This window comes from Protobothrops mucrosquamatus, unplaced genomic scaffold, assembly GCF_001527695.2.
Source record: "Protobothrops mucrosquamatus isolate PMUCROS unplaced genomic scaffold, P.Mucros_1.0 scaffold1203, whole genome shotgun sequence".
NCBI classification, from domain to species: Eukaryota; Metazoa; Chordata; class Lepidosauria; order Squamata; family Viperidae; genus Protobothrops; species Protobothrops mucrosquamatus.
The window spans coordinates 393,933-417,612 of NW_015387414.1; the positions used below are offsets into that span (position 1 = coordinate 393,933).

General features: G+C 32.7%; 1 protein-coding gene across 1 annotated transcript in view; it reads left to right on the forward strand.

Moving 5' to 3' along the window:
- The window catches only part of SLC25A36 (solute carrier family 25 member 36), a 28,472-nt gene extending 14,444 nt beyond the window's left edge, over positions 1–14,028 (forward strand). Inside the window, exons 3-7 of the mRNA XM_015820895.1 lie at positions 1,764–1,841; positions 4,504–4,604; positions 10,478–10,544; positions 12,127–12,416; positions 13,739–14,028. Coding sequence (XP_015676381.1) covers positions 1,764–1,841; positions 4,504–4,604; positions 10,478–10,544; positions 12,127–12,416; positions 13,739–13,962 — 760 coding nt within the window. The 3' untranslated portion in view covers positions 13,963–14,028. The remainder of the gene's footprint in view (positions 1–1,763; positions 1,842–4,503; positions 4,605–10,477; positions 10,545–12,126; positions 12,417–13,738) is intronic.
- Positions 14,029–23,680: the final 9,652 nt, after the last annotated feature.

The following is a 23,680-nucleotide window of genomic DNA, read 5'->3' on the forward strand; positions in this document are numbered from 1 at the left end:
TTTACCATTTCATGCGATTAAGACAGCAATCCATAAATGATTGGCAGTCTTCTGTAACTAGCAAAGATAGTTCAGTTAAGCTAGGAATTAAATGTTATATTGGGCGTCATTTTGAAGTTTCCTAGAATTCCTCAAACTCTGAAGTTTGAAAAAACTTTCCAAAATTTACAGATGAATTATATTTAATTTGAGAGAAATACATGAAGAGCATATATGTATCAACTATAGTTAAATTAACAGTAGAAAATTAATATTCTTGTTGATCTTGCTTGTCTTGTATGCTGATACACCTGATGGCAAAATCATACCTTAACTCTCTAAATAATTAAAGGTGCATGATCATTCAGGAATGCAGTTGCATAACATATTTCAGAGCTCTGAATTTTGATCATGTGGATTAAAAACATTGTGGAAACCAAGTTTGTTTATATTCAGTTCTTATAAGAGGAAACTTCATATTTTGACTGTATAATTAGAGGAGAAATTGGGAGGGCCTTTTACTTCCAATATTGTTACCAAGAATTAATACTGACATTTGAAACTACTATAATTTGTTGCATAATGCTGTTGGGCTGTTCGATTTAAACAGTTACAAGTGAAGTGGTTTTTTAAAAAACATTGTTTGCAGTTTGCTCAATCTTCATGTCATCAACCTGTATTTCTATTTGTACAAGAAATACTTTAAAGACATTCTGATAATACAGAACACTATTGATAAATATGCTCCAGTGTATAGCATGTTTATATTAGATAATGTTAATTTTCTAAACTAGCTCTGAAAATATTCAGGAAACATAGTATTTTAACAATTAAAACTAAATAACACTTCAGTGGCATTGTATGGGTCACCAGTAATAAGCTGGACAAATATTAAAAGGTGTTCTTTACAAAGCTGACTGGTTCAAACAAAGTGAAGCATTTAATCAATTGTTTCCTGCAAAGCTAAGTGAAGCTGGTCCAGGGGATTTCCTATCTTGTCTTCACAGCGCTGAACATGAATATTTTCTCTGCTTCATGGGCAAAGCCCAGAAGTGTTCTCTTTCTTTTACATACATGTGCACATGCAAACACCTCAGAAAACCATCCCACACAGTTGATAGTACTGATTGATTTATAGCAGTGCTGGCGAACCTTTTAGAGACCGAGTGCCCAAAAACTGGCCCCGCCCCATCCTGCCCCCATCCCACTTGCCTTGCCCCGCCCGTCCACAGGGCCATTTGCCTGCATGGCCTGCCGCAGATCGCTCAGGTGAACCAGCAACGGCATGGCCACGCCCTCTGCCTGTGCACCACAGCATCATCTGTGTGTGACGGGGCGCGAGGGCGGAGTCTTGTCCCTGCTGCCCGGCTGCCAAGTCCTTGGCTGCACCGCTCCTCAAGGGCTGTGCTCGGGGCGATTCTCCTCTGACGAGGCTGCAGGGGGAGGCGGGTCTGGGGCGACAGCACAAGTGCCCACAGAGATGGCTTTGAGTGCTGCCTCTGGCATGCGTGCCATAGGTTCGCCATCACTGTTCTATATACCATACAGAAAGTTGAGGTAAAAAATGTAATTGCCAGAGACATGCAATGCTGTAGGTTGCTAGTTTTGCAACATCACAGCTTCTCCCTGGATCACTGGCATTCTGAAGTGGTATTGAGTTATATTTCATATAGAAACCACAACATTTGTATAACATATTCTGTAGACTGTATTAACTGTTCACTGGAACTCTCCATCTGATCTTAAATCTACCTTATGGTATCATATATGTGCTTCTTTCACAGGATGATCTTACAAAATGAGGGTCCTCGGTCATTTTTCAGAGGACTAGGTCCTAACTTGGTAGGCGTGGCTCCTTCCAGGTAAACTGAAAAATACGTTTATTTGGATTATTTCATCTGATAATAGAAATTTGTAATGCTTTTCATTATTTTGAAGTCACTGGACAATATATTCCTTTTTTAGAAAGCTATTTCTCTATCCTTATTAGCACTATTCAGTGACAATTATGGAACTTTCAATTGAAGTATGATGCAAACTCTCATTTTACTCTTTATAATTCATCTTATGAATTCTGGCAAAAATGCCAACCATGTAAACTTGCGTCATACTCTCAAGTTAAAATACACTATAATTGGAAGCCATATAAACAACAATATGTATCCTAATATCTGCTATTGTATTTTTTTCTAATTTGAGAATTGAAATTTTCTGTAAACGTCATTTATTCTTAACTATATAACTGAGATATATACATACATACATATATAGTTAATTTTAATTTTACAATGCTTAATAAAATAGGTACATGCCATTTTATTTAGGATAATTCAAGTAAAATTTTGTTTCATGTAATCAGAATATCAGTTCCCTATAATTCACATTGTACAAATAAGCTCAGACTTGTAGAGTGCTAGTCAATATAGAATTTTGTGTAGATGTTAGGTTCGTTATCCCTTTATGGAAGATAATAAATGTGTGGAATGAACTATGAAAAAGAAACTGTAATGGCAGAGGAGGAAACATGCCAAGAAACAACTATTCTGTGAAAGAGTCATATGCCTACCTGCCCAGTTTGAGTACATACTACAGCATGCTAAAATGGATTATCCTCTGAGTTAACTTCAGTCATTGTTTGCAGGAAAGAAGAAACTTGAATAATCCAGGCAGGTCCAATTTGCAATTTATCCACTTGTGTCAAAGCTTTTAGACACCAAGAGTTGATTCAACATGATTCCTTTTAGATGCTTGCATTGCAGACAAATAATAATATTTTAGTCTTGTTATGGATATGGCTGTACTTAAGGTTCTCATAATACTATGAAAGGACTACTTTTGTAGTATCATAAACTGCCATCAGATTAATAAAAATTATGTACACTTGACAGATTTAAGTTCACCATGTCCTTTCACTGGGTGTATATGTTTAATAAAGATTTCAGTAGAGGATTAAAGTTGTGATTTTGGCTGTTATTGTTTGTGAATGAATTTTAAAAGAAATGTAAACCTTAGCCAGAAGTAAGGCAGATTACTTATTAATGAAATTCCCTAATAAGCAGTTAGTTTATGTAATCCATTATACACTGCATTTGACAAAAAGTAGGCAAAAAATAATCCTTTATATGAGCTGGAATGTACACATAAGTAAGATACAAACAACACTTGAATAGAATATTAAAAATAGAAATCAGAAGGTTGGAGAGAAATGGAAATTAGCCTAAAAATATATTATCCAGTTCGTATGTTTCTCTCACCTACGAGTACAAAGATAATTGTGGACTTTCTCCCAATTTTTGTATTATGCTTGTCCATTTGCTTATGTATTCTTGGGGTTATGAATAAATTCTAATCCTTTTCTTTTCAAGTCATCAACCTTGTACAAATACATTTATGTTTCATTTAAACATTGCTGAGTAGCTTTAACAGCACTTCCCTATTTGAATAAGACATAATGAGGCCTGTTTTATAACATATATAGCATACACCACTGATTTCAAATTCTCCGTTGCTAACTACATCACGTAAAACAACCACTTTATCACATTTTGTGAAAGGCCACATGTTTGCAAAGCTAATGGCATTAACTTAATGTTCTGATGTGTGAACTCATTTATTCAGATCATAACTCCTGTTGATAGCATTTCCCAAACTACCAGTACAAAGATGTTATGGCAAAATAATAATTTGGTTTATTCTTGATTATTAAGTTCATTTTAAAAGTCTATATAAATTAAACTAATATCATTAAATGTTCAATGTTGTTATAGTAATATACCCAACTATTGGACATAGTATAATACTAGTCCCTAGCATTCATGTTTTAATACTTCAGTGGTATGACCAAATACTTCCTTTTTTAAATATTGAAAGTTTAGAGTAGCAGTTCTTAAACTTAAATGAACATTCAGAAAATGCAAGGACCATCCAGTTACACACACACACACACACACACACACACACACACACACAAATAATCTTAATACAATTTACTAAAGAATACTATTCAATAGAAATCTCTGAATATTAAGTCTACAGGTATCTTGCTTAATAACTTCTCATTTTTTGTTGCTTAAATCTCTTATTACTCTTTTCTCTTTGAATTGCTTTTAATCAGACATAGTTCCACTTAGCTGAACATATGTGAACCTCCAGAATGTTAACTGCACTGGACACCTCTTAGTCACTTGAAATTGAGTGTTCATGAGCATTTATATTATCACTTGCCTGCATTGATGAACCAATTTTCTGACACTGACCAATTCTCACAAACCAGCTGATGGGCAGAGAGCACTTGGGGAGGCAGAAGTAGAGGTGGAAAGCAAGAATTTACTAGCTATCAGTGCATGTGAAGAAGTGAAGCTGAGGTGGTGGATTCTCATCAGTTCACTCACATTAGCTGAGAAACTGCACCTCCACACCCAAGAAACACTACTGTGGAACATTGTTTCTTACCGTAACATAACTATTAATATTGGTCCACTGGCAGAACTATGTTGTGGTTAACTGTTTTTGTTCTACTTGTAGAGCGCTATATTTTGCAACTTATTCCAAGTCCAAAGAAATTATGAATAACATATTTGAGCCAGATTCTACTCAAGTACATATGACCTCAGCTGGAGTGGCAGGTAAGGATTTTTGAATTCTTGCTTTAATCTCTTGAAAAGCTATTAATGGAATGGCTGCAGTAATAAATGAACCCTAAAGAAGTAATGGAAATAGACAGTTCAGAATATAATGAAAATACAATGACTAAAATACTGTATATGAAAATCAACTGATTATTTGTGAATGCTTGCTACAAGCATTAACAGAAGATTGAGTTAGAAAGTATTTTATTTTCTTCATAACTCCAAGTTAGTGAATCATGTAGACACAGTCTGTAGGACTATTTAGTGATTTGGAGTAAGGGAAAAGTGACGTAGCATGCAGGAGCATCACATTTCCATTAACTCTTTAAAAAAGTTGTATTATTTCCTGGGCTTAAAAAACGTAGCCGCATAATTGCAGGAATATATATATATATATGCTTTTTAAGAGGTGCCAACAGATACATGTGCTCACTTAAGTATGCTCCAGTGTACCATTTGCCTTTGAATCTTGATCAGTGCATAATTCTATCAAGCTAAGCAAATTTTATATGGAATAAAGGAGCCTCTCTTTTTTCCTCTTCATTGACAGACTTTCTGTTGGAAACTTCTTCCTCTGATAAACCACTTGCAATATCTTCTTTGTACACCTTCATAAGAAGGGAGCAAGAAAACAAGCAAAAAATTTTCCTTTTGGCGGTGGCAGGGGGAAGGATATAAGAATAAGTTTCTTAGGAAAGGGAGGAGATTAAAACATATACTCCAACATAATTATTTACATGTTTATTCAAAATTAATAATAGAATTCATGGAGTTGCAATTCTAACAGTTATCTGGTGGTAAACCTCATATGATTTCTGAGGCATCTGATGAGAAAATGTAAGATTGTATTATTTTAGAATAAGTGTTTCAATTAATGGCTTACAAAATACGTTCTATCTATATCAGAGTCCTGACATATTTGGGAGAAACAAAATGATTAATAAGCATAGTTAATCTTCTGTCTTATTGTTTTGGAGAATAGAAGTTTAAATTTTAAGTAGCTCTTTGTTATACATTCTTTTAAAGAAATCCATGGGGAAGGGGCAAGAGTTCAATTGAGAATTCATTTAAAACTGTACATTGATTTAGAGACTGTTACCTGTCTTCTTTTTTTCCCAGAAGTTAAAAAGAAATTAAATTTCTCTTGACAAAGAACAGAGCAGAAGATGAAAATGGATTAGTAATATTTTTAACAGAAAATGACCTTCTGTTTATTACACATTAATAGTTGTTTGCAATTAGCTTAAATATTACCTGGTTGTCATGATTGTTGTAAATATGCATAGAAAATGTAGAAAACTGATTTGTTGCCAAATTTCATATCTACATGCAAATCCAGTTTGCCCATCCAGCAGTATTTCTGATATTATGATTTGAATTATTTGTATGAAAATTCTTTTAAATCTATTTAATTACTTAGTTTTTCATAGCTGTCACTTTGAGACAAATATGCTTTGTTCTACTTTTAATATAAAAAGCTACCTCTTTTGAATTTCTGTGATTCTGTTTTATTACATGAAAGTATCTTGTTCATGTGCTTACAAAAAACTGACTGGCAATAACGTTCAGCTTTGCAGTTACATACCTAAACTACGTTGTTGGTGAAAAAGAACGTTCTGTGCATATTGGCTTTGAAGGTAGCTACTTTCCCTTTGAACTAGCATAGTTTTAGGATGTTAGAAATCCCATAGATTGCATATGAAAAATTCTTAAATACATATAAAACCACTGACATATAATTTTGGCTGTATTGTCACATAACTAATATAAAAAGCATATGAGAAAAATGCTAACCTTGTCATTTTTGCTTTTTAAAATGCTTCCTTATTGTATTAAATTAAACTATTAACAATTCTGCCTGCAAGATACATTTTAGCTTAGAGCTACTAGTACAGATAAGAATGCATGGAACGAAGGAAGAAAGAATTACCATACTAGACTTTCTGCATACAAATATATATTTTAAAATCTTTCACAGAGTATGAATTCTTTCTTAACTTTCTTAATCGTGTGTACTTTTTTTGGTATTTTTTTAAAAGAAATATTGTTTAATGTACAGATAGTAATTTTTACAAAAGCTAAATAAATTTATCAAAGCTTAAAAATTACATGTTTAGTGGCTAGTATGTCTTAATATTTGGTTATCCAATAAGAAATATTTTGTTAGACATTGTGTTATGGATATTAATCAGTGCATTCTTGGTGAGCAAAATGTATATTGACTATTCAGTTCAGGCAAATGTGATGTTACAAATCCAGAAAAATCTTGAACATCTATTCTGATCGCATTACAGAAACTAGATGAAGCACTGTAATTTTATTAAATATGACTCTAGTCATATATATGCTTTTCTATGTAGCAGCCCAACTATAACACTATCAGATACAGACATATGCTAAATACAGATGACATTCTGCCACCATAGTACAGCTGTATGCACATTTTCTGTGGATGGGTAACAGGAACAGCATTATCACGTGAATACCTATTCTACTAAAAGATTTTCTATTCCTGAATCGATACAATACCTTTGCTAATTTGTTGAATATGATATTGCAGCTGTTGTATGATACAGTTCTGTGCAAATTATTTTTAAAATGCTGGCTTAGATTTTTCCAGGTAGCATTGGCCATACATACAACATGTATACTTTAAAGCTTTTGTTTTATGAGAAAATATTTCTCTTACACCAATTCTAATATGAAACAGAAATTATTATTATAATATTATATCACTATGTGTCTAGTTTTGTAAGTCATTGGCTTTTCCCACTAGTCATCTTCTTGATGTATTTTATATAGCAGCAACAGAATTTATAGTTTTGAATTTAAAAAATTCACAATAAATCTGCTTTCATATTTGTTTAAACACCTGTTTTGAAAAAGGAGATAAATAGTTGGACTATGATTTTTCTCATTTTTTCTCTTTGTTAACGCTTTTAATAATGTTAAAACTAGCTTGATTTGAAGTAGCAAAGTTCTGGGATGATTTCATATTCAAAATGACATCTCAGTATTATATTATTTCTGATGACAAGGTTAGCATTTTAATTTTTTTTTAAAACAAAGCCAAAGCAATACTTTGTGTTTCTTTAAAGTTTATAGGTAAGTATTTTATGATATAAAATGGTTAAATTGCTGCAGATGGCAAAAATTTCAGTACTCAGTGCATTTTACAAACCCCTTTTTTAAAATATTTGTGGCCTGTATTCTTTTTTATTTTTTACTGTTGCTAAACTTTTAAAAATTAGATCTCACCTTTTATTAAGTTACAAACCCTTCCAATGGGATTCAGTTTTGCACATGTATCTGATGAGGTCACTGCTTGTTGTTATGATACAGAAAAGCCTGTGTCTATTTTAGGCATTTACTGTACATTTCTCCCGTGAAAGAGTGAGATCGTGTCATCTCATGTTCCCCATCCGCAGGTCAGTTCCTGCAGAAATATGGACTAACTTAAATCTCGTGAGTACTGAACTGAGCATCTCTTGCAGCCTGTAGTGTAAGAACCAGAGTTTGGGTTTGTAACTTAAAGAAACAGAGTAAGGGGAACCTTTATTTCTGAACTCCAGTTGTATATAATGTTCACTCAGCTGTTTCTTTCATTCAGTTTGGGGAGAGGTGGAAAACATTTTAGTCAACTGGTATAAAATTAACCTAATTTGTTTAGTAAGCTCTCTTTTTGATAATATACAGAATTTACACAGAAATTTCTGTGTAAATTTTGTAGTTATTCACAACTGCACCTAAATAGCATTGCAGTTAATTGAATTCATTGATCAGAGCCTCTTTTCCTTTAAAAACAGAGTTTAGCATTACTTATATTCATTGATTTATCAATTCAGTTTGTCTCACAAAGAAAGTCAGCACAAATAATTCCTGGGATCTTGAGATGTTTTAATTGAAACATGGGGTATATTTTCCTCTAAAAATCTTCTGATGTGTACTTGCTATTTGCCGTAGTCAGAGTTTTCAGCCAATAGTTTTCAGAATTAAATAAGTTCACAGTACAGTCCTATGCATATCTGCTCAGAAGTAAGTTTTATCTGGAAGCCTTTTTTCCTAGGATTTATAGATTTTTAGTCTCAAACCATAAATTAATTAACTGTAATTCTACATATATTTGTTATTTTTAAATGATTTAAATTCATTTTCTGCACATAAGGAAAGCATTTTGTGTGGAGTACAAATAGACTATGTAAAAAAATATTGAAACCCAACCATTTTACCCAGTAAAAGAGAATAATATACTAAGGACTAGGAGAAATTTAACATTAAATAGGAATAGCTTCACATAATTAGTATCTTTTTATTGTGAAATAAAGTTTAACTTTAAAATATATTATGCTGTTTTATGGTGTATTTCCCAAGATAGAAGTAATTGTTGTAAAATTAGAATCTAATGTTTAAACATAATAGTAAGAAAATAATTTTGTTTGCTGAATAGAAACATCCAAGTTAATTTAGAGCTCAAGTGGGGGGGAAAGTACAGTAGAGCATCAAACTTTTTTAAGGAAAGACTCATGAAAGAGGTGGAATAATAAACTTTTTAAATATTATAACACTGGGAGAGAGAGAATTTTACTGATTTATTTGAAGCATTCTAAGATAGCTTTATAAATATAAAATTAATTTAAATGCTTGCACTCAAAACAACCATGAAATTAAAAAATTTGGATGGTTGTTTTAATAGATTAATTTCAAAATTATTGGATCATTTTATTTACAGTTTTTAAGACTGGAATTTTATAAATAATACTAACACGATTGGATAGGACTTCCTTCTGAATAGACATATATAGGATTGTGCTGTTTATAATTTTTATGCTGTGAGCAACTGTAGAAATTATCTAGAAGCTTTACATATGACATTAGCAAATCAAGTTTCTACATTCTCTGGTTTGGAATGTGCAGAAAATCTTGAAAAAGATAACCCAAATACTGACTCTAAAATCCATATATCCTTTTAATTTAGGAAGAAAGTAGGATTTGTGATAGCAAGAATAGTGCTTTGCATTTCTTTCCAATAGAATAACAACAACTGGGTGGTCAGAATCTAGTAAAATTTATTCTCCCTTCTGTGTCACCTTATAAAAGTTGCATTTTATATTAATCTTGTAACTGAACAGCTATTAAAAACTGCCCTTTCAGCCTTCTGCTTTCCGTGTTTTGTGATTCTACAGTGGATGAGATAAACATTTAACTAGTAGTCTCAGCAATATCATCTTACTGGAATTTTGAATAGTTGTTATCGCTTAATAGGTCACAGTATACATATATTCACATTCCTGTAACTGATAATTTATTTTTCAATGTATGAGAATTTCTATGGCCCAGTTTGAATGCTAAATAGTAGTTGCTGGCATAAATTGTATGATATCCAACTTCTATTTCAATCAAATATGTCAAGTATTTATATAGAGGAAGAGAACTGACTGTTTAGTTAGCAACTTTTTATGTTCTGCTTGAATTTTCAATGTATAAAGTAAATTTACAGAGAATAATTTATTGATATGGTTTAATGTTATTTGCAATTTACTTTTATGGATTATATTTAGAGTTAGCTGGCCTTGTTTCAAACTGAAGGAAAAGTACCAAATGAAATTTATATGAATAGAATGGTACAAACTGAGTTTTATATGTACCTATGGTTAATAAGTTTTTAATAACAAATGTATTTTTGAAATCATGAAGAGTATTATTGGCCTTATGGACTTTTAATAATAAAATGTTGTAGATATTTATTTCTGAATTTTTACAATTAACATAGTACAAGTCAGTTTAAATCTTTTTGCTGTATATGTTGTAGTTTACCCTATTGTTGCCATGATGTTAGAAAAAGTAATTTATTTTTTAAAATGTTTGTTTAGGTTTTACTGCAATCACAGTAACTAATCCAATTTGGTTAGTAAAGACACGATTACAACTTGATGCAAGGTAAAATCTCCAATGATCTCTTGAAAAAATAAGTAGATTGGTATGTATAAAATTGGTCAAAAGTTACATTATAAAAAGTTAATGTAAGGAACCAATAAAGTTCCATCATTAACTACCCTCCTACATCTGTTTTTAAATGAGCCTGTTAACTTGCTGACACTTGAGACATCTATGTTTTTTACTTCAGTGTTTCAAAAAAAACACATACACATACATACATATATTGCATGTGCCCAAAAACATTTGTTCTGAGTATATACTTTAGATTTCTATTTCAGAGAGATTCTAGCATGTACAGTGTACACTATTTATACCTAAAGCTGTAAAATGTAACTGGGTATCATCAGACCATGGATTAGAAATATAATCTGTATGATTTAAGATATATTTCAATCCTTTTAATGAGAAACATATTTATTTTAGATATTGAAATGCTGTTGTAGGTAATTCAGAATTCTTATTTTTTATTTTGTGGGTCTATGGAACATGAATTAGCAAGAAACCTAAGGCAAATTGTTGATTGGCAATGATTTGGAGCATAGAACCTATCAATAATACATGTTATAGTGCCTTCTTAACAGTTTAAATGGCATAGAAAAAAACATTTGAGAGCAGTAATTTTAAGTCTGCAATTCAAAAAAGGTGCAGAAATAGCAACTTTTCTGCTTATGTCTTGACTAAGTGACTTTAGGTCAGCCCTTCTATATCCCAGTTCCAAACATCTTGTCACAACAATTTCAAGAACTAATCCATACAATCATTAAGAGCCAAGACCGACTTGAAGGCACACAAATAAAAAACTGGCTTTAAAGAAGGCTTTTTTAAATGAAAGAATCTTGATCCCAGATGCATCAGTCATAAGGCTTTAGCTTGTAACAATTTCATGAATAAATGAATATAGTTAAAAGAAGTTTTTCTTACATATTTGTCTGAGCATCCAGACATCTAGAACTAAGATTGAAAGGCTAGTCTTGATTAATGTCATGTCTCTATTAGTTAAAAATCTATGCAAACATGACTGAACTTTGGGCACTTGACAACATAGCTACATTTACAGCCGTTTGCAGTGTCCAGTGGTCACAAGATGGAGTTTTACAAAAGTTTTGCTGACAATTGGCACTTGCAGAGTTTTGCAAAATTATACCCATAGAGAATCTTTGGTTTGAAACAATTTGAAATAGTGAATCTTTGGTTTGCTATTGACCATAGCATTCACTCAATGTCCGCTGCAGAAAAGTCATAAAATCAGATCTGTCATGTGACCAACTCATTTTACGACATCATAAGTTAAGGACTACCTGTAAACAGTAGTTCTGGGCCTCGAGAGGAATTGAGGCTTATAGTTTTAGTTGAAATTTAATCAGGCTTAATTTAGTCAGGCTATTTGTATGTAGGTGAAAGGCTGTATTTTTTCTTTGATCATTGATAATATATAAATGGTTCCACCAAACTATGCAAATGTGAAAACTATGAAAGCTTTGGGCCACTTTGCTGCATGGAGTATGTCATGCTGATTCTTGGTAGAATGTAAACTATTTAGATTTCAAAGTAGTTTTTACTTTTGTTTTGTTTTCCATTTTAGGAATCGTGGAGAAAGACGGATGAATGCGTTTGAATGTGTACGCAAAGTTTATCAGTCAGATGGAATTAAAGGTTTTTACCGAGGAATGTCTGCCTCTTATGCAGGCATATCAGAGACTGTTATTCATTTTGTTATTTATGAGAATATTAAACAAAAAATCTTGGAATGTAATTCTGCTTCTGGGATGGATAAGGAGGATGAGCCTGTCAAAAAAGCATCTGATTTTGTTAGTATGATGGCAGCCGCAGCCACTTCCAAAACCTGTGCTACGTCTATAGCCTATCCACATGGTAAGGATCATTTGCTTAGAAAGATGGTGAACAAAAAAGATAGTATTTATCACTGTATATTGCAACAAATCATAGATTACGTTAAAGTTATTTGGGTTGTTAAATGATGACCACATTCGTCTTCTTTAAGAACATGCAGGTTGAAAGAAAAAGAAGAAACCGAATATTTTCAAACTTGGACTTATTTTATCAATTTGTATTAATGAATGATATACTCAGACAACACGTTTGTTGAATAAGTACTTTTGAATTGTATTAAAAAATCAATAAAAACTTAAATAAAATAAAATACTGTAGGGCATTTGGTGTTCTCTGAGGCTTGTTTGTTTTTTGCAGACATTTCATTGCCCAACTAGGTAGCATCATCAATGCTCGAAGGGAGACTGGCGATGTTGCTGGTTGGGTGATGAAATGTCTGCAATAAAGCAAATTTAGAGAGCACCAAAGACTCTCCAGTTTAACCCTGAAAAAAAAAACATGCAGTTTTCAGAAAACTGATGAAAATGCTAGCCAGACATTATTAATAAAAATATTCACCGCTGACATTTCTAAAACATTATAAATCCAAAACAATAAAATACAATTAATAAATCATCCAAGAAAGATACCTTAACACAGTTAAAAGTCATTATTCCAGTGTAGTGCATAGATTTAAATATATGGCCAGGACAAGAATATCTTTACCTGGTTCTGAAGAAGACAGTGTAAGTAACAGGTTTTTTTTCTTGGGAAGACCATTTCAAAGAGAGGTAGCCAAACTGAAAATGATCTCTGTCTTGTAGTCATCCATCAAAGTTTAACAAGGCATTTGAAGGAGGACCTCAAAGGGATGATCAGGTAGCCTGGGCAGAATAGCTAAAGCTATTACTTGACATACTCTTGATATATTTTAATTGCAAGTTATTCAGGGCTTTTAACATCACTACTAGAATTTGGAACTTGGCCCACAATTTGATGAAAGTATTTATGCTGATCACTTAGAAAAGTATTGTAATTAGATGAAGAAGAGAAGTACTGTATTTCTGTCAACCAATCTAAGAAAGGTGGTAGATAGATTTAATTATTTTGGACCTGATAGACCAAATTTACAATCTGTTGGTCATTACCTTACATGCTTTGCTCCTTGAGACATAACAGTATTGACTAATTTAAAGCATACTAATGTCCATGAAGCTAAACGTTGTTGAATGTGGATTGAATCAAACAGAAATGAAATTTCTGGTCTTTGCATAGTGATTGCTTATGAATATTGCTTAGAATTGGAGATTTTTGTATAAAATATATTATCAAATATGAGACTTTCTCCTTTTTCTTTAATGCAGAGGTTGTACGAACAAGACTACGAGAAGAAGGAACAAAGTACCGATCCTTTTTCCAGACCCTATCCTTGCTTTTGCAAGAAGAAGGCTATAGTTCTTTCTACCGTGGCCTAGCCACACATTTGATAAGACAAATACCGAACACAGCTATAATGATGACTACCTATGAAGTGGTAGTCTACTTGCTCAATAGACAGCAGCACTACTATCTGACGATAGGAAAGTGAAAAGACCAAAGTTTTGCAATGGACCATAGACATTCTGAATGATAGACAGCAGCTATACATATATATATATATATATATATCATCCAGGTGTATCATCCGTATATCAACTATATGCAGATATGGACAAAGTGGAAGATTGTTGATAGGCATCATTCACACTTCTGCTGGCTTATCATATGGCAGGGGTGTCAAACTGCTGGCCCACGGGTCGGATGCGTCGCCAGGAAACCGTACCCACCCCATTGCTGGCAATGGGGAAAAAGCTCCGCGACGTTACATCGCAAGTTTGACATGTCTGTCATATGGTATCTCTTGCAAGTTGTTCTTAAGGATTGCCTTTAAAATGTCATACTTCAGTTGCAATTTCCTCTTACCATGTTAGCTTTTTTACTTCTATGCAGCAAGCAGCAAGGACTTGGTGTGAGCAAGGAGGTTTTTTAGTGCAAGGTGTAAAGTTATGTTCTACAGCAGTTCGAAGGCTATGTCAGTGTAAAACAGATCCATGCTCGTATCTGAAAGTCCATTTTGCAATTGAAATAAAATGAAAGGCGAAGATTTACATTAAGCTTCCCATTTTACTACCTCAATGGGTCTCAGGAGGAAATGTAGATTCCTACATTCCTCTAAAAACAGTGGTCTTCATTTGTATAAATGGGGACAGGGCAGGAAGAACAAAATTCTAATAATTTTAACATCTAACCCTGGGGTTCAGGTGCATATTTTAATAACCTGAAGAATTTTTTGCTGTACAAATAGAAAAAGGTTTATTTCTGTTCTCCTGTATACATCTGCTAATGTATCCCAGTAGGACTTAAAGTATTTCTAGATTGTGTTATTTTGAACCAAGAATCAACCAACACTTGTAGAGTGACAAATATGTTAGTAATTCAGCGTTATGTCAGACTTCAGCAAACTTAATTCTTGTAAGAGTTACTTCACCTGAGCTGAAATCTGCATCAACTAAATGCCAAACTTTACTAGACTTCAAAAACATGTCAAAATCAAATGCTAATAGAATTAACTAACGAAATCATAATTTAATACTCTGCATTTAGGCATTCCCTTGTATTTCATTATTTGCTTAATTTCTGGTGCATTTGCAGAAATTGAAAAATGAATGTTTTTTTTTCCCCAGAAAGTATGGTCCTTAAAATTTATTTCAAGATTTACACAATATCATTTGCTATAATTTAAGAGTTGCTCTTCACTAACTCATAGAAACTATGTTGTCTTTAGCAAACACTATTCACAGTATTACAAGTAACCTCTTTTAGTGTTAGATAATTAATACAAAAATCCTACATTCATTTTTTTAACTACAGCCCTGCTGTTCCAAGCAAATTTCTGCCTGTGAATTACTGTTTTCTAATTGAATATTTTTTTATTTGGAAATTTAACTAGTGATACCAGAAAATTGTGAATTCATTTGCGGGTATTTAGTTCAGAGACAATATTCTAAAAATGTGTATCTTTAGTGCATTTGATTATTATTATTACTATTATTATTAAAGAAAATTAAATAATTATAATGGTGCAATCCTACTCTTATCTATTCAGAAGTTACAAAGAATTTAGAAAGATTTATTTCTAAGTCAGTTATTTCTAATAGAATTATAGCTTAAAGTTTATTTATGGCAACTGGCTTAAATCATGGTTAGTTATTATATATGTTTTGTTACTGAATAATGCAAAGAAGTGAAACATGGGGCATGAGGAAAGCTTAAAATTTATTTCTATAAACTATTCAAAACTAATCTTATTGCAGGCTACTTTATGATAATGCAGGGATAGTGAGGATATAGCCAACTGTCAAAATGGATTCTCCCTGGATATTCTGTAGCAGATATGCTTCCTATAAACTTGCAATATTTAGTTTGACGATTGTATTAAAATGTACCTTGTTACAAATAAATCTGCTGGATCTTTTTAGCAGGAAGCAGTTTCATTTAATGATCTTGTTATACATGTAGTACTTGGCTTACGACTACATTTGGGGCTGAAATTTTGGTTGCTAACCAATGCAATCATTAAGCAAATCTGGTTTCTCCCATTGATTTGCTTGTTGGAAGCTTGCTAGGAAGTTGCAAATCATCATCACATGACTGCAGGATGCTGCATCTGTTGTAAATGTGAGCCTATTATCAGGTGTTCAGATCATGATCACATGACTGCAGGGATGATGTGATGTAACTTCAAGGACATGTTATAAATCGGGTAGTCAACCTTGTTGTGCTGTGCTGGCTCAGGAATTCTGGGAGTTGAAGTCCACGAGTCATAAAAGAGCCAAGGTTGACTACCCCTGTTATAAATCATTATTTCAGCACCATTGTAATTTCAAACCATCAAATGAATGGTCATAAGTTGAGGATTACCTGTATTACTTCAGTAAACATAACGGATACAATCATTACTTGAAGCAACGGATTACCCAGCAACTTTTCATTTGAACACATTTCTTGCTTATAAATATTACTGACAAAGATCTTATTGATAGTAAACAATAGGCTACAAATGCTTGCTATCTTAAATGATAAAATTGAGTAATATTACTTTGTTATGAAAAAACTTCTAGAAAAACTAACTTCATATTTTTCTATTTCTACACTAAGGTAGATTCAGATAACTAAGCTCCTCTCCCTCCCATTGTGCAATCACCATTAACTCCCTGTGATAGCATTCCAGCAACAATTGTTCAAAGATAATGAATCAGAGAACTTTGGGTCAAGCTTAAAATGTAGGGTAAAATCATAATTACTTACTAATTCTACATCTGACAAGGTCTTTTAAAATGAATATTTCAAAATCATAAGCTGTTCTAGCATGCCAGCTTTATGAATCCACATTTCTGTTGTTCATTATAAAATAGTATATTTTATACTCAGTATATGATCATGCAGCATCCTGTACTTAATATCACTAAAAGGTTTACTTTCAGTTGCTTAAGGTACATGACTGCCAGATGAATAAAGTTTCTTTTAACTAACGTATCTATTTGAGTATAATGCGAAACGTTACATAAACTTCTTTTGGTAAAAATTTTATAATCTGTCTTCAAAAGATGCATTTGATTATGATAGTTATATTAAGAATTAGGGGATATGATGAACAAATTCATCCCAAGCATTTTTACTGTCACTGCCATTTCATATATGCTGTGGCATAAAGCTGTGGAATATCTAGGTTCAAAGGAGAAACGTGATTCAGTGTATGTGTATTGGCATGCATATTGTGCTTGTCAGCAATTCTTTAAACAACTCAATTGTTTCCTTACATCTTAAGGCAGTAGATATGGAATCCCAGAAAATAAATATCTATTTAATTTAAGAAGGTGCTGATAGTTGCAACTTTTTCCTTCTACATACCGATTCCTTGTAGTCTTTTTATTAGTACAGTACATGAATCTGTAGAATAAACATGAATCTGTAGAATACTTGTTTATTTTAGTCCAGTGTTTCTCAACTTCTACAGTTTTAAGATACGTCAAAATTCAACTCCCAAAATTCCCACGCCAACGTGCTGGTTGGAGAACTCTGAGCAGTGAAGTCCTTACATCTTAAAAAGTTGCTGAGATTGAGAAACACTCCCTTATTCCAAGATTAAAGGTGGTGACTTTGGGCAAAGTCGCCTTAATGAACTATCCTAACTTCAGCTTGAATTCAGATTAGGGATCTCAGGTGGGATTAGAAGAAGAAGAAAAAGAAGCAGAAATCTCATTAAATACTTGCAAAAAGCTCCCTAGATGTTATGCTCCCACCAAAGGAATGTTGATATCCAGTGTCAACTCTTGGGTTGAAATAAAAAAACAAAAAATTAAGAAACAGTGTATTACTCAACATCTTTTTGATAATTTGAAGAAAATACTATACATTTTCCATGTAGTCTTTTATGGCTTTTTGATCTTTGTATCCAGCTTTGAAATTATAAGATAAACTAATACAATTACCCCTTTTGTTCTAGCCATATACAATTTGATTAAATAATTACATAATATGAATATAATTTAATCCTCAATTGTGTGGTTATATTCCTGTATATCTTCTGGAATGAAATAATGGATTTAAAACTTCAAAAAATGAGGATTTTTCAATGTGCACAATACACTTTGGAAGTATATTCTTCTGAAGACAGATACAAACTGTAAAATAAAAAAATCAGAAGATGTCTGGTAGCACCTTTAGCTGACAAAATGCATTAAAAGGCATACATTTTTGTGATCTGTAAATGAGCTAGTTTTAATAGACCTCTGATTTTTGGCTGCCATAGATAAATACAACTCTCTTAATAAAACAAATATAACCAGAAGGTGGCGCTATGGTAATGCCAGTTTCAGAAGTGTATCTGTATACATCTATTGCTATGTAGCACAGAAACAAGCCATAGTAGATTTTGCACTTGCCAGATTTTTATTATCCTGTGTAAAACACCATTAAATCAAGGAATAACTTGTAGGTTTCTTACATAAAGTTATTTTTGAATTATAAGCAATGTTTTCTTTGAGCATACATAAATCTCAAATTTGACACTTAAAACAGCTAATGTGACTTTTTTCAGTGGGCTGGTTATCAATCTAAAATTTTATGTGAAAAGGTTATTATTTCCCCATACAATAAAAAGTTTGGGATTGCATTTGAGGTACTTAGCAATCTGCTTTATTCGTACCTAGTAGGTTTCCAGTGCTTTCCTTTCTTCTCAAAAAAGCATAAAATGCACTTATTAAAAGTTAATTTATCATTGAAATGTAGTTTTATGTCTATCTAACACTATAATTTTAGAACTGATATAAGATATTGTGACATCTCATTTTTAACTCTTTCAAATCTGTATGATATAACTGCAGCCTGTAATCTGGAGATTATTTTGTTTTCATCCGGTTTTATAAATTCTACCATCTGCAGAATACTGATGATGTGTGCCTATATATGTTTGCTACTTTAGAATTCAACTGTTTATCTTTTGATAAATACCTGAAGTCCAATTTCAGATTTGTTTTTATTTTATGTACAGAAAGCTTGCATACCCTCTATATGTGAAAGTGGTTTTTCTAGAGTTCTTCTTGTTTACAAAGTCAGACATTCTACCACTCCTACAAACTTTGTTTTAATTCTTTCTAATTTTTGGCTGTCAAATATGTGCTTTAAATACTTTTTGTATTTATGCCGCAGGGCAATGTTTTGTTTGGACTGCTCAAAACTTCAAAATAAAAGAGTTTATTCAAACCAATTAGGCTTCATTAGCTTTTTTTAAAACACAAAGAAAAGGTTGTTTCAAGTAAAAAAAATGGTGTGGTTATTTAAATTATCAGAGTGAGAGAAAAAACTTTGGTTTTTGAATACAGTTCATAACAGACAAGAGAAGATTTTATAAAAAAATAATAATATGCTTTTAGGGTAGTATATTTTACATATTTTTCTTCAGGTCTTGTTTCTTTATGAATAAATATCTCCTGAAATATTTGCCTTGTTTTCAAAATTCCATTGTGCAAAAAATTGTTGAGAAGACCTCACCATATTACCTTAGCATAGTGGATGTTCAGAGATAAAGTTTCATTTATTGTAAAAGAAAATCTCCATTGTGAAGATACTACAGTTTATACTGTATATTAAGAGAGTAAGATTCATTAACTGCAAGGGAAATTAAGTGATACTACATAGTTGCACAACCTTAGGAAACATCTTGTTTCTGAGTACAAGACAAATAGCAACCTATGGCCTATCTTCAAAATTACAGGTACAAGTAGTTCTCAACTTATAACCACATTTGAGTCTGAAATTTTGGTTGTAAGTTGTTGCAGTTATTAAGCAGGTCGCCATGTGACCTGACTCTATTTCCCACTGTTATTATAACCATTGCTAAGCAAGTCACCATAATTATTAAGTAAACCATGTGGTGATTTAGCAAATCCAATATATTCAATGGGTGGGCTTTTTGTCATTTTTTGCTGGAAAATGGCAAAACATTTCTATCAGGGTCACATGATCACAGGATGCTGCAACCCAGTATAAATGCCAACCATTTGCCAAGCACCTGAAATGCACTCGTATTACCAAGAGAGGTCCAGCAGTGTGAGTAGCTATTTGAACTCTGTCATAACTGATTGATTTGAGAGTGGGTTTCTTTTGTTTAGTTTCTTCTAAGCCAGTATTTCTCAATCTTAGCCATGTTAAGATGTGTGGACATCAACTCCCAGAATTCTCTGTCAGCTTGTTGAAGTCCATACATATTAAAAGTACTGCAGTTGATCTAGACCATGCTTGATAACAATATTTTAGGAGTTCAAGATTTTATCTATAGGTCGAAGGCTAACATCTGGATTTCAGATTTACCCAGCATAAAAAGGATGGGTGGCCATATCTATGAGCCACATAGGTAACAACTATCAGAAGCACCAGAAAAGGTACACCTATGGGGGCTAGCCTCCTAGATATATGGCAATCACTAAGAACTTATAACAGGTTTTCCAAGATCAAGATAGTTCTTATCCTTTGTGCACAGAAAATGCCAGGATTAATTCCTTCCATAAAGAAAACTGGCAGATGTTCTAGTCTGTAATCGCAGAGAGCTCTGCCAGCCAGTGTAAACAATGTTGAGTTACAAAGGCCAATGGTCTGACTCAGCATAAGGCAGACTCCCATGCTCCACTTTATCCTTTTCCTGACAAGTGAGATGAGAAATTGCTGAAAATCACTGTTGCAAGAGTACGGTACTAAAACTGTTTCTGTCATAGCAAAAACAAACAAGAACATATGCAAGAAAAATGAACAAGGTTCTTACAGTGATGCTTGTTAAGTGTGGAAATCATAGCCTACATTATGGTTTGCATTTCCTTCTTTATAATTGCTGGGAATATCCAATTAAATTAATTAAAATGTATACAAATAATTTTCTAATCGTGAAGAGGTATCAAGTACTACATGTAGAATACTTCATCTACCAAACTAGGTAGCAGATGTAGATGCAAGCTTCCATTTGTAAGATTAGCTGAGATACTATTAATTTGGTAGTTTTGGGAACATTTCACTTCCAACTGTCTGATATTCTACATGATAATCTGGAGTGTTCTATGAATAGAATAGAATTGGATCGTTATTTTACATTATTTTTATATAGCACCTTATATTACACAATCAGGAAAAAACTGTATTCTGTTTCCATAAAATTTAGAAACTTGAACACTGGATCATTATTTTCCATTCCCATGTCAAAATTAAATATTTGTTACAAATGTCTCATATTTTGTGCTGCCAAAAATGGCAATTAAATTTGAATTCATTCCATGGAGAAAGTTATGATTTTAGACCACCTCTACAGTATAATTAGATGGCTGTCATGTTTGGCCTGCTTGGTAATCATAATAGATCATTTATGTTGGGAATAATTTAAACCATATTCTCCAACCTTCAAGCATATCTAGTGTCTGCCTTACTAGAAATACCTTAAGCAACTTGGGAGTAATTCAATCCCTGAAATTGCTTGGAAGTATTTCTACTAGGAAATAAATCCCTTACAATATTTTATTATTATACATATTTTATAGGCCTGGAAAAGAGAGACCTGGGGGAATGATGAATTTGTGGTTTAAGCCAATACCTGTGAAAACAGCTGCATAAAATAGTCATGAAAATTTACTTCCCTAGGAAAAAAGCCTACACAACTGCCTATCTAGATAGTGAAAGTTAAAAATAAAAATTATTATATTGTACTTGAATATCCATCAATGTAATTCCTTTCAAAAAGCTAAGGAAATGCAAGCAGTGTTTAGTTAAAATCATATCACTTACAAACTGAATAAGGAAAAATCAGCCAAGTTTAAAAAATGGAGTGTAAGACTTGTGCATTTTTACTCTCTATAACAGGTTGTAGAAAATGAGAAGACTGTGACAAATAGTAACATTGCAATATATACTGAAGTTATAAATATGAAATGTATAAAAACTGAACCATATTGCTATTTTATGATTCTTGGCAAGATGCAAACAGGTTATGGGAAGACTGAGTATAGGAAAGTATTTGTCACCTAAAGTAGAGATGTATAAAATACTGGCTTCTATGCATTCTAAGCTTCTAACAACTGAATTCAATATGTTCTCCAGGCTGTCAATTGAATTGGGGATCTTCTGCATACAACATACTTACTAGCTGCCATGCACAACTTTGTATCACTTTTATCTTAACTGTAGCTTTTCCTGATGGTTTTTTTTTCTAATTTTGGTTTGTTTTCTTTTTAAAGTTCAAATAACTCCTCTTATTTTCTACTCTCAGAAGCTTTATGCCACTAATTCAAGTGTGAGAGGATTCCAGGAATTAATTAATTCCTTCCTTCCTTCCTTCCTTCCTTCCTTCCTTCCTTCCTTCCTTCCTTCCTTCCTTCCTTCCTTCCTTCCTTTTGATGGAATTGTGAGTGCCAGCCTGTTATGGTTAGGCACAAGTGCATTGTGTAACATCTAGAATTGTCATGATGAAGTTACAGGGATAATGGTTAACTATATATAATTTCCCTCTATAAATTTTGCTGAATTTCAGTGAATTTCAATGTCGGTCTTTGGCACCTTATTGCAAAGACTGTAGGATCATAAATATTTTTTTCAGAAACAAAAAAACATTTTTTCTGAATTTTTTTTTCAGAAAAATTGTGCCTTTAGAAAAAGGTCACTATGAACTGTGTTATAAACTATGCTATGTCCTGCAACAGTCCTGGTTACTTTCCAAATACAACTAAAAGAGTCAAGGAGATGATTTCCTTTTCATGCATAATTGGATTCAACAGGTTTGGCATAACTACTAGTCTGGTCTTCATAGTGAATATTTTTATTGATATTATTGTACTTTATTTTGGCTGATTTGTATATATTGTTTACTAATGTTAATTTCTAGCAGCTGAATTGTTACTTTAATTAAATTGTTGATATATTTTGTTCAGGAATTATTTAACTGTGGTTCATCTTACATGTTTGCTTTAAATACCCAATTAAATTGTCTTAGAATTTTGCAACTGTGCTTCATGGCCTGAAATCAATGTATGTCTGAAGGGCAGTGTATCAAATTCTACATTGACAAACATTGCTGTTTTATGTTGGTTAAACAGAACCACTCAGTTATTAATCTAATTTATTTACACAGTTTATAAAATAAGCGCAGCTATAAATGTTTTAATGTTAAAACTCATTAAAAACTGCATAGAAGTTCAAGTATAGCAAAACAAGACAATGATTGGTGATCTAAATAATACTGGCGTTTTTGTCTATCTGTTCATTTAGAAGATACACATCCAGTTTCCCAAATGCTCTGGGAAGCTTAAAATTGTTAAGGACAATAGTTTTCTCTATGCAGATAGTCCTCAACATATAACTTATTCATTTAGCAACTGAAGTTACAATGGCACTGGAAAAAGTGACTTACAACTCTTCATTGCACTTACAACTGTTGCAGCATCCCCATGGTCACAGGATCATAAATCAGTTGCTTGGCAACCAGCATGTATTTACAATGGTTACAATGTCCCAGGGTCATGTGATCATCATTTGCAAATTTCCCAGCTGGCATCCAACAAACTAGGTCAATGGGACAAGCTAGAATCACTTCATGACTATGTAATTCATCTTATAGCTAAATAATAAATTAACAACAGCAGTGCTTCACTGACCAACCATGGAAAAAAGGTCACAAAATCTGGTGTGATTCAATTAACAATCCTTAGCAATGGAAATTCTGGTTCTAATTG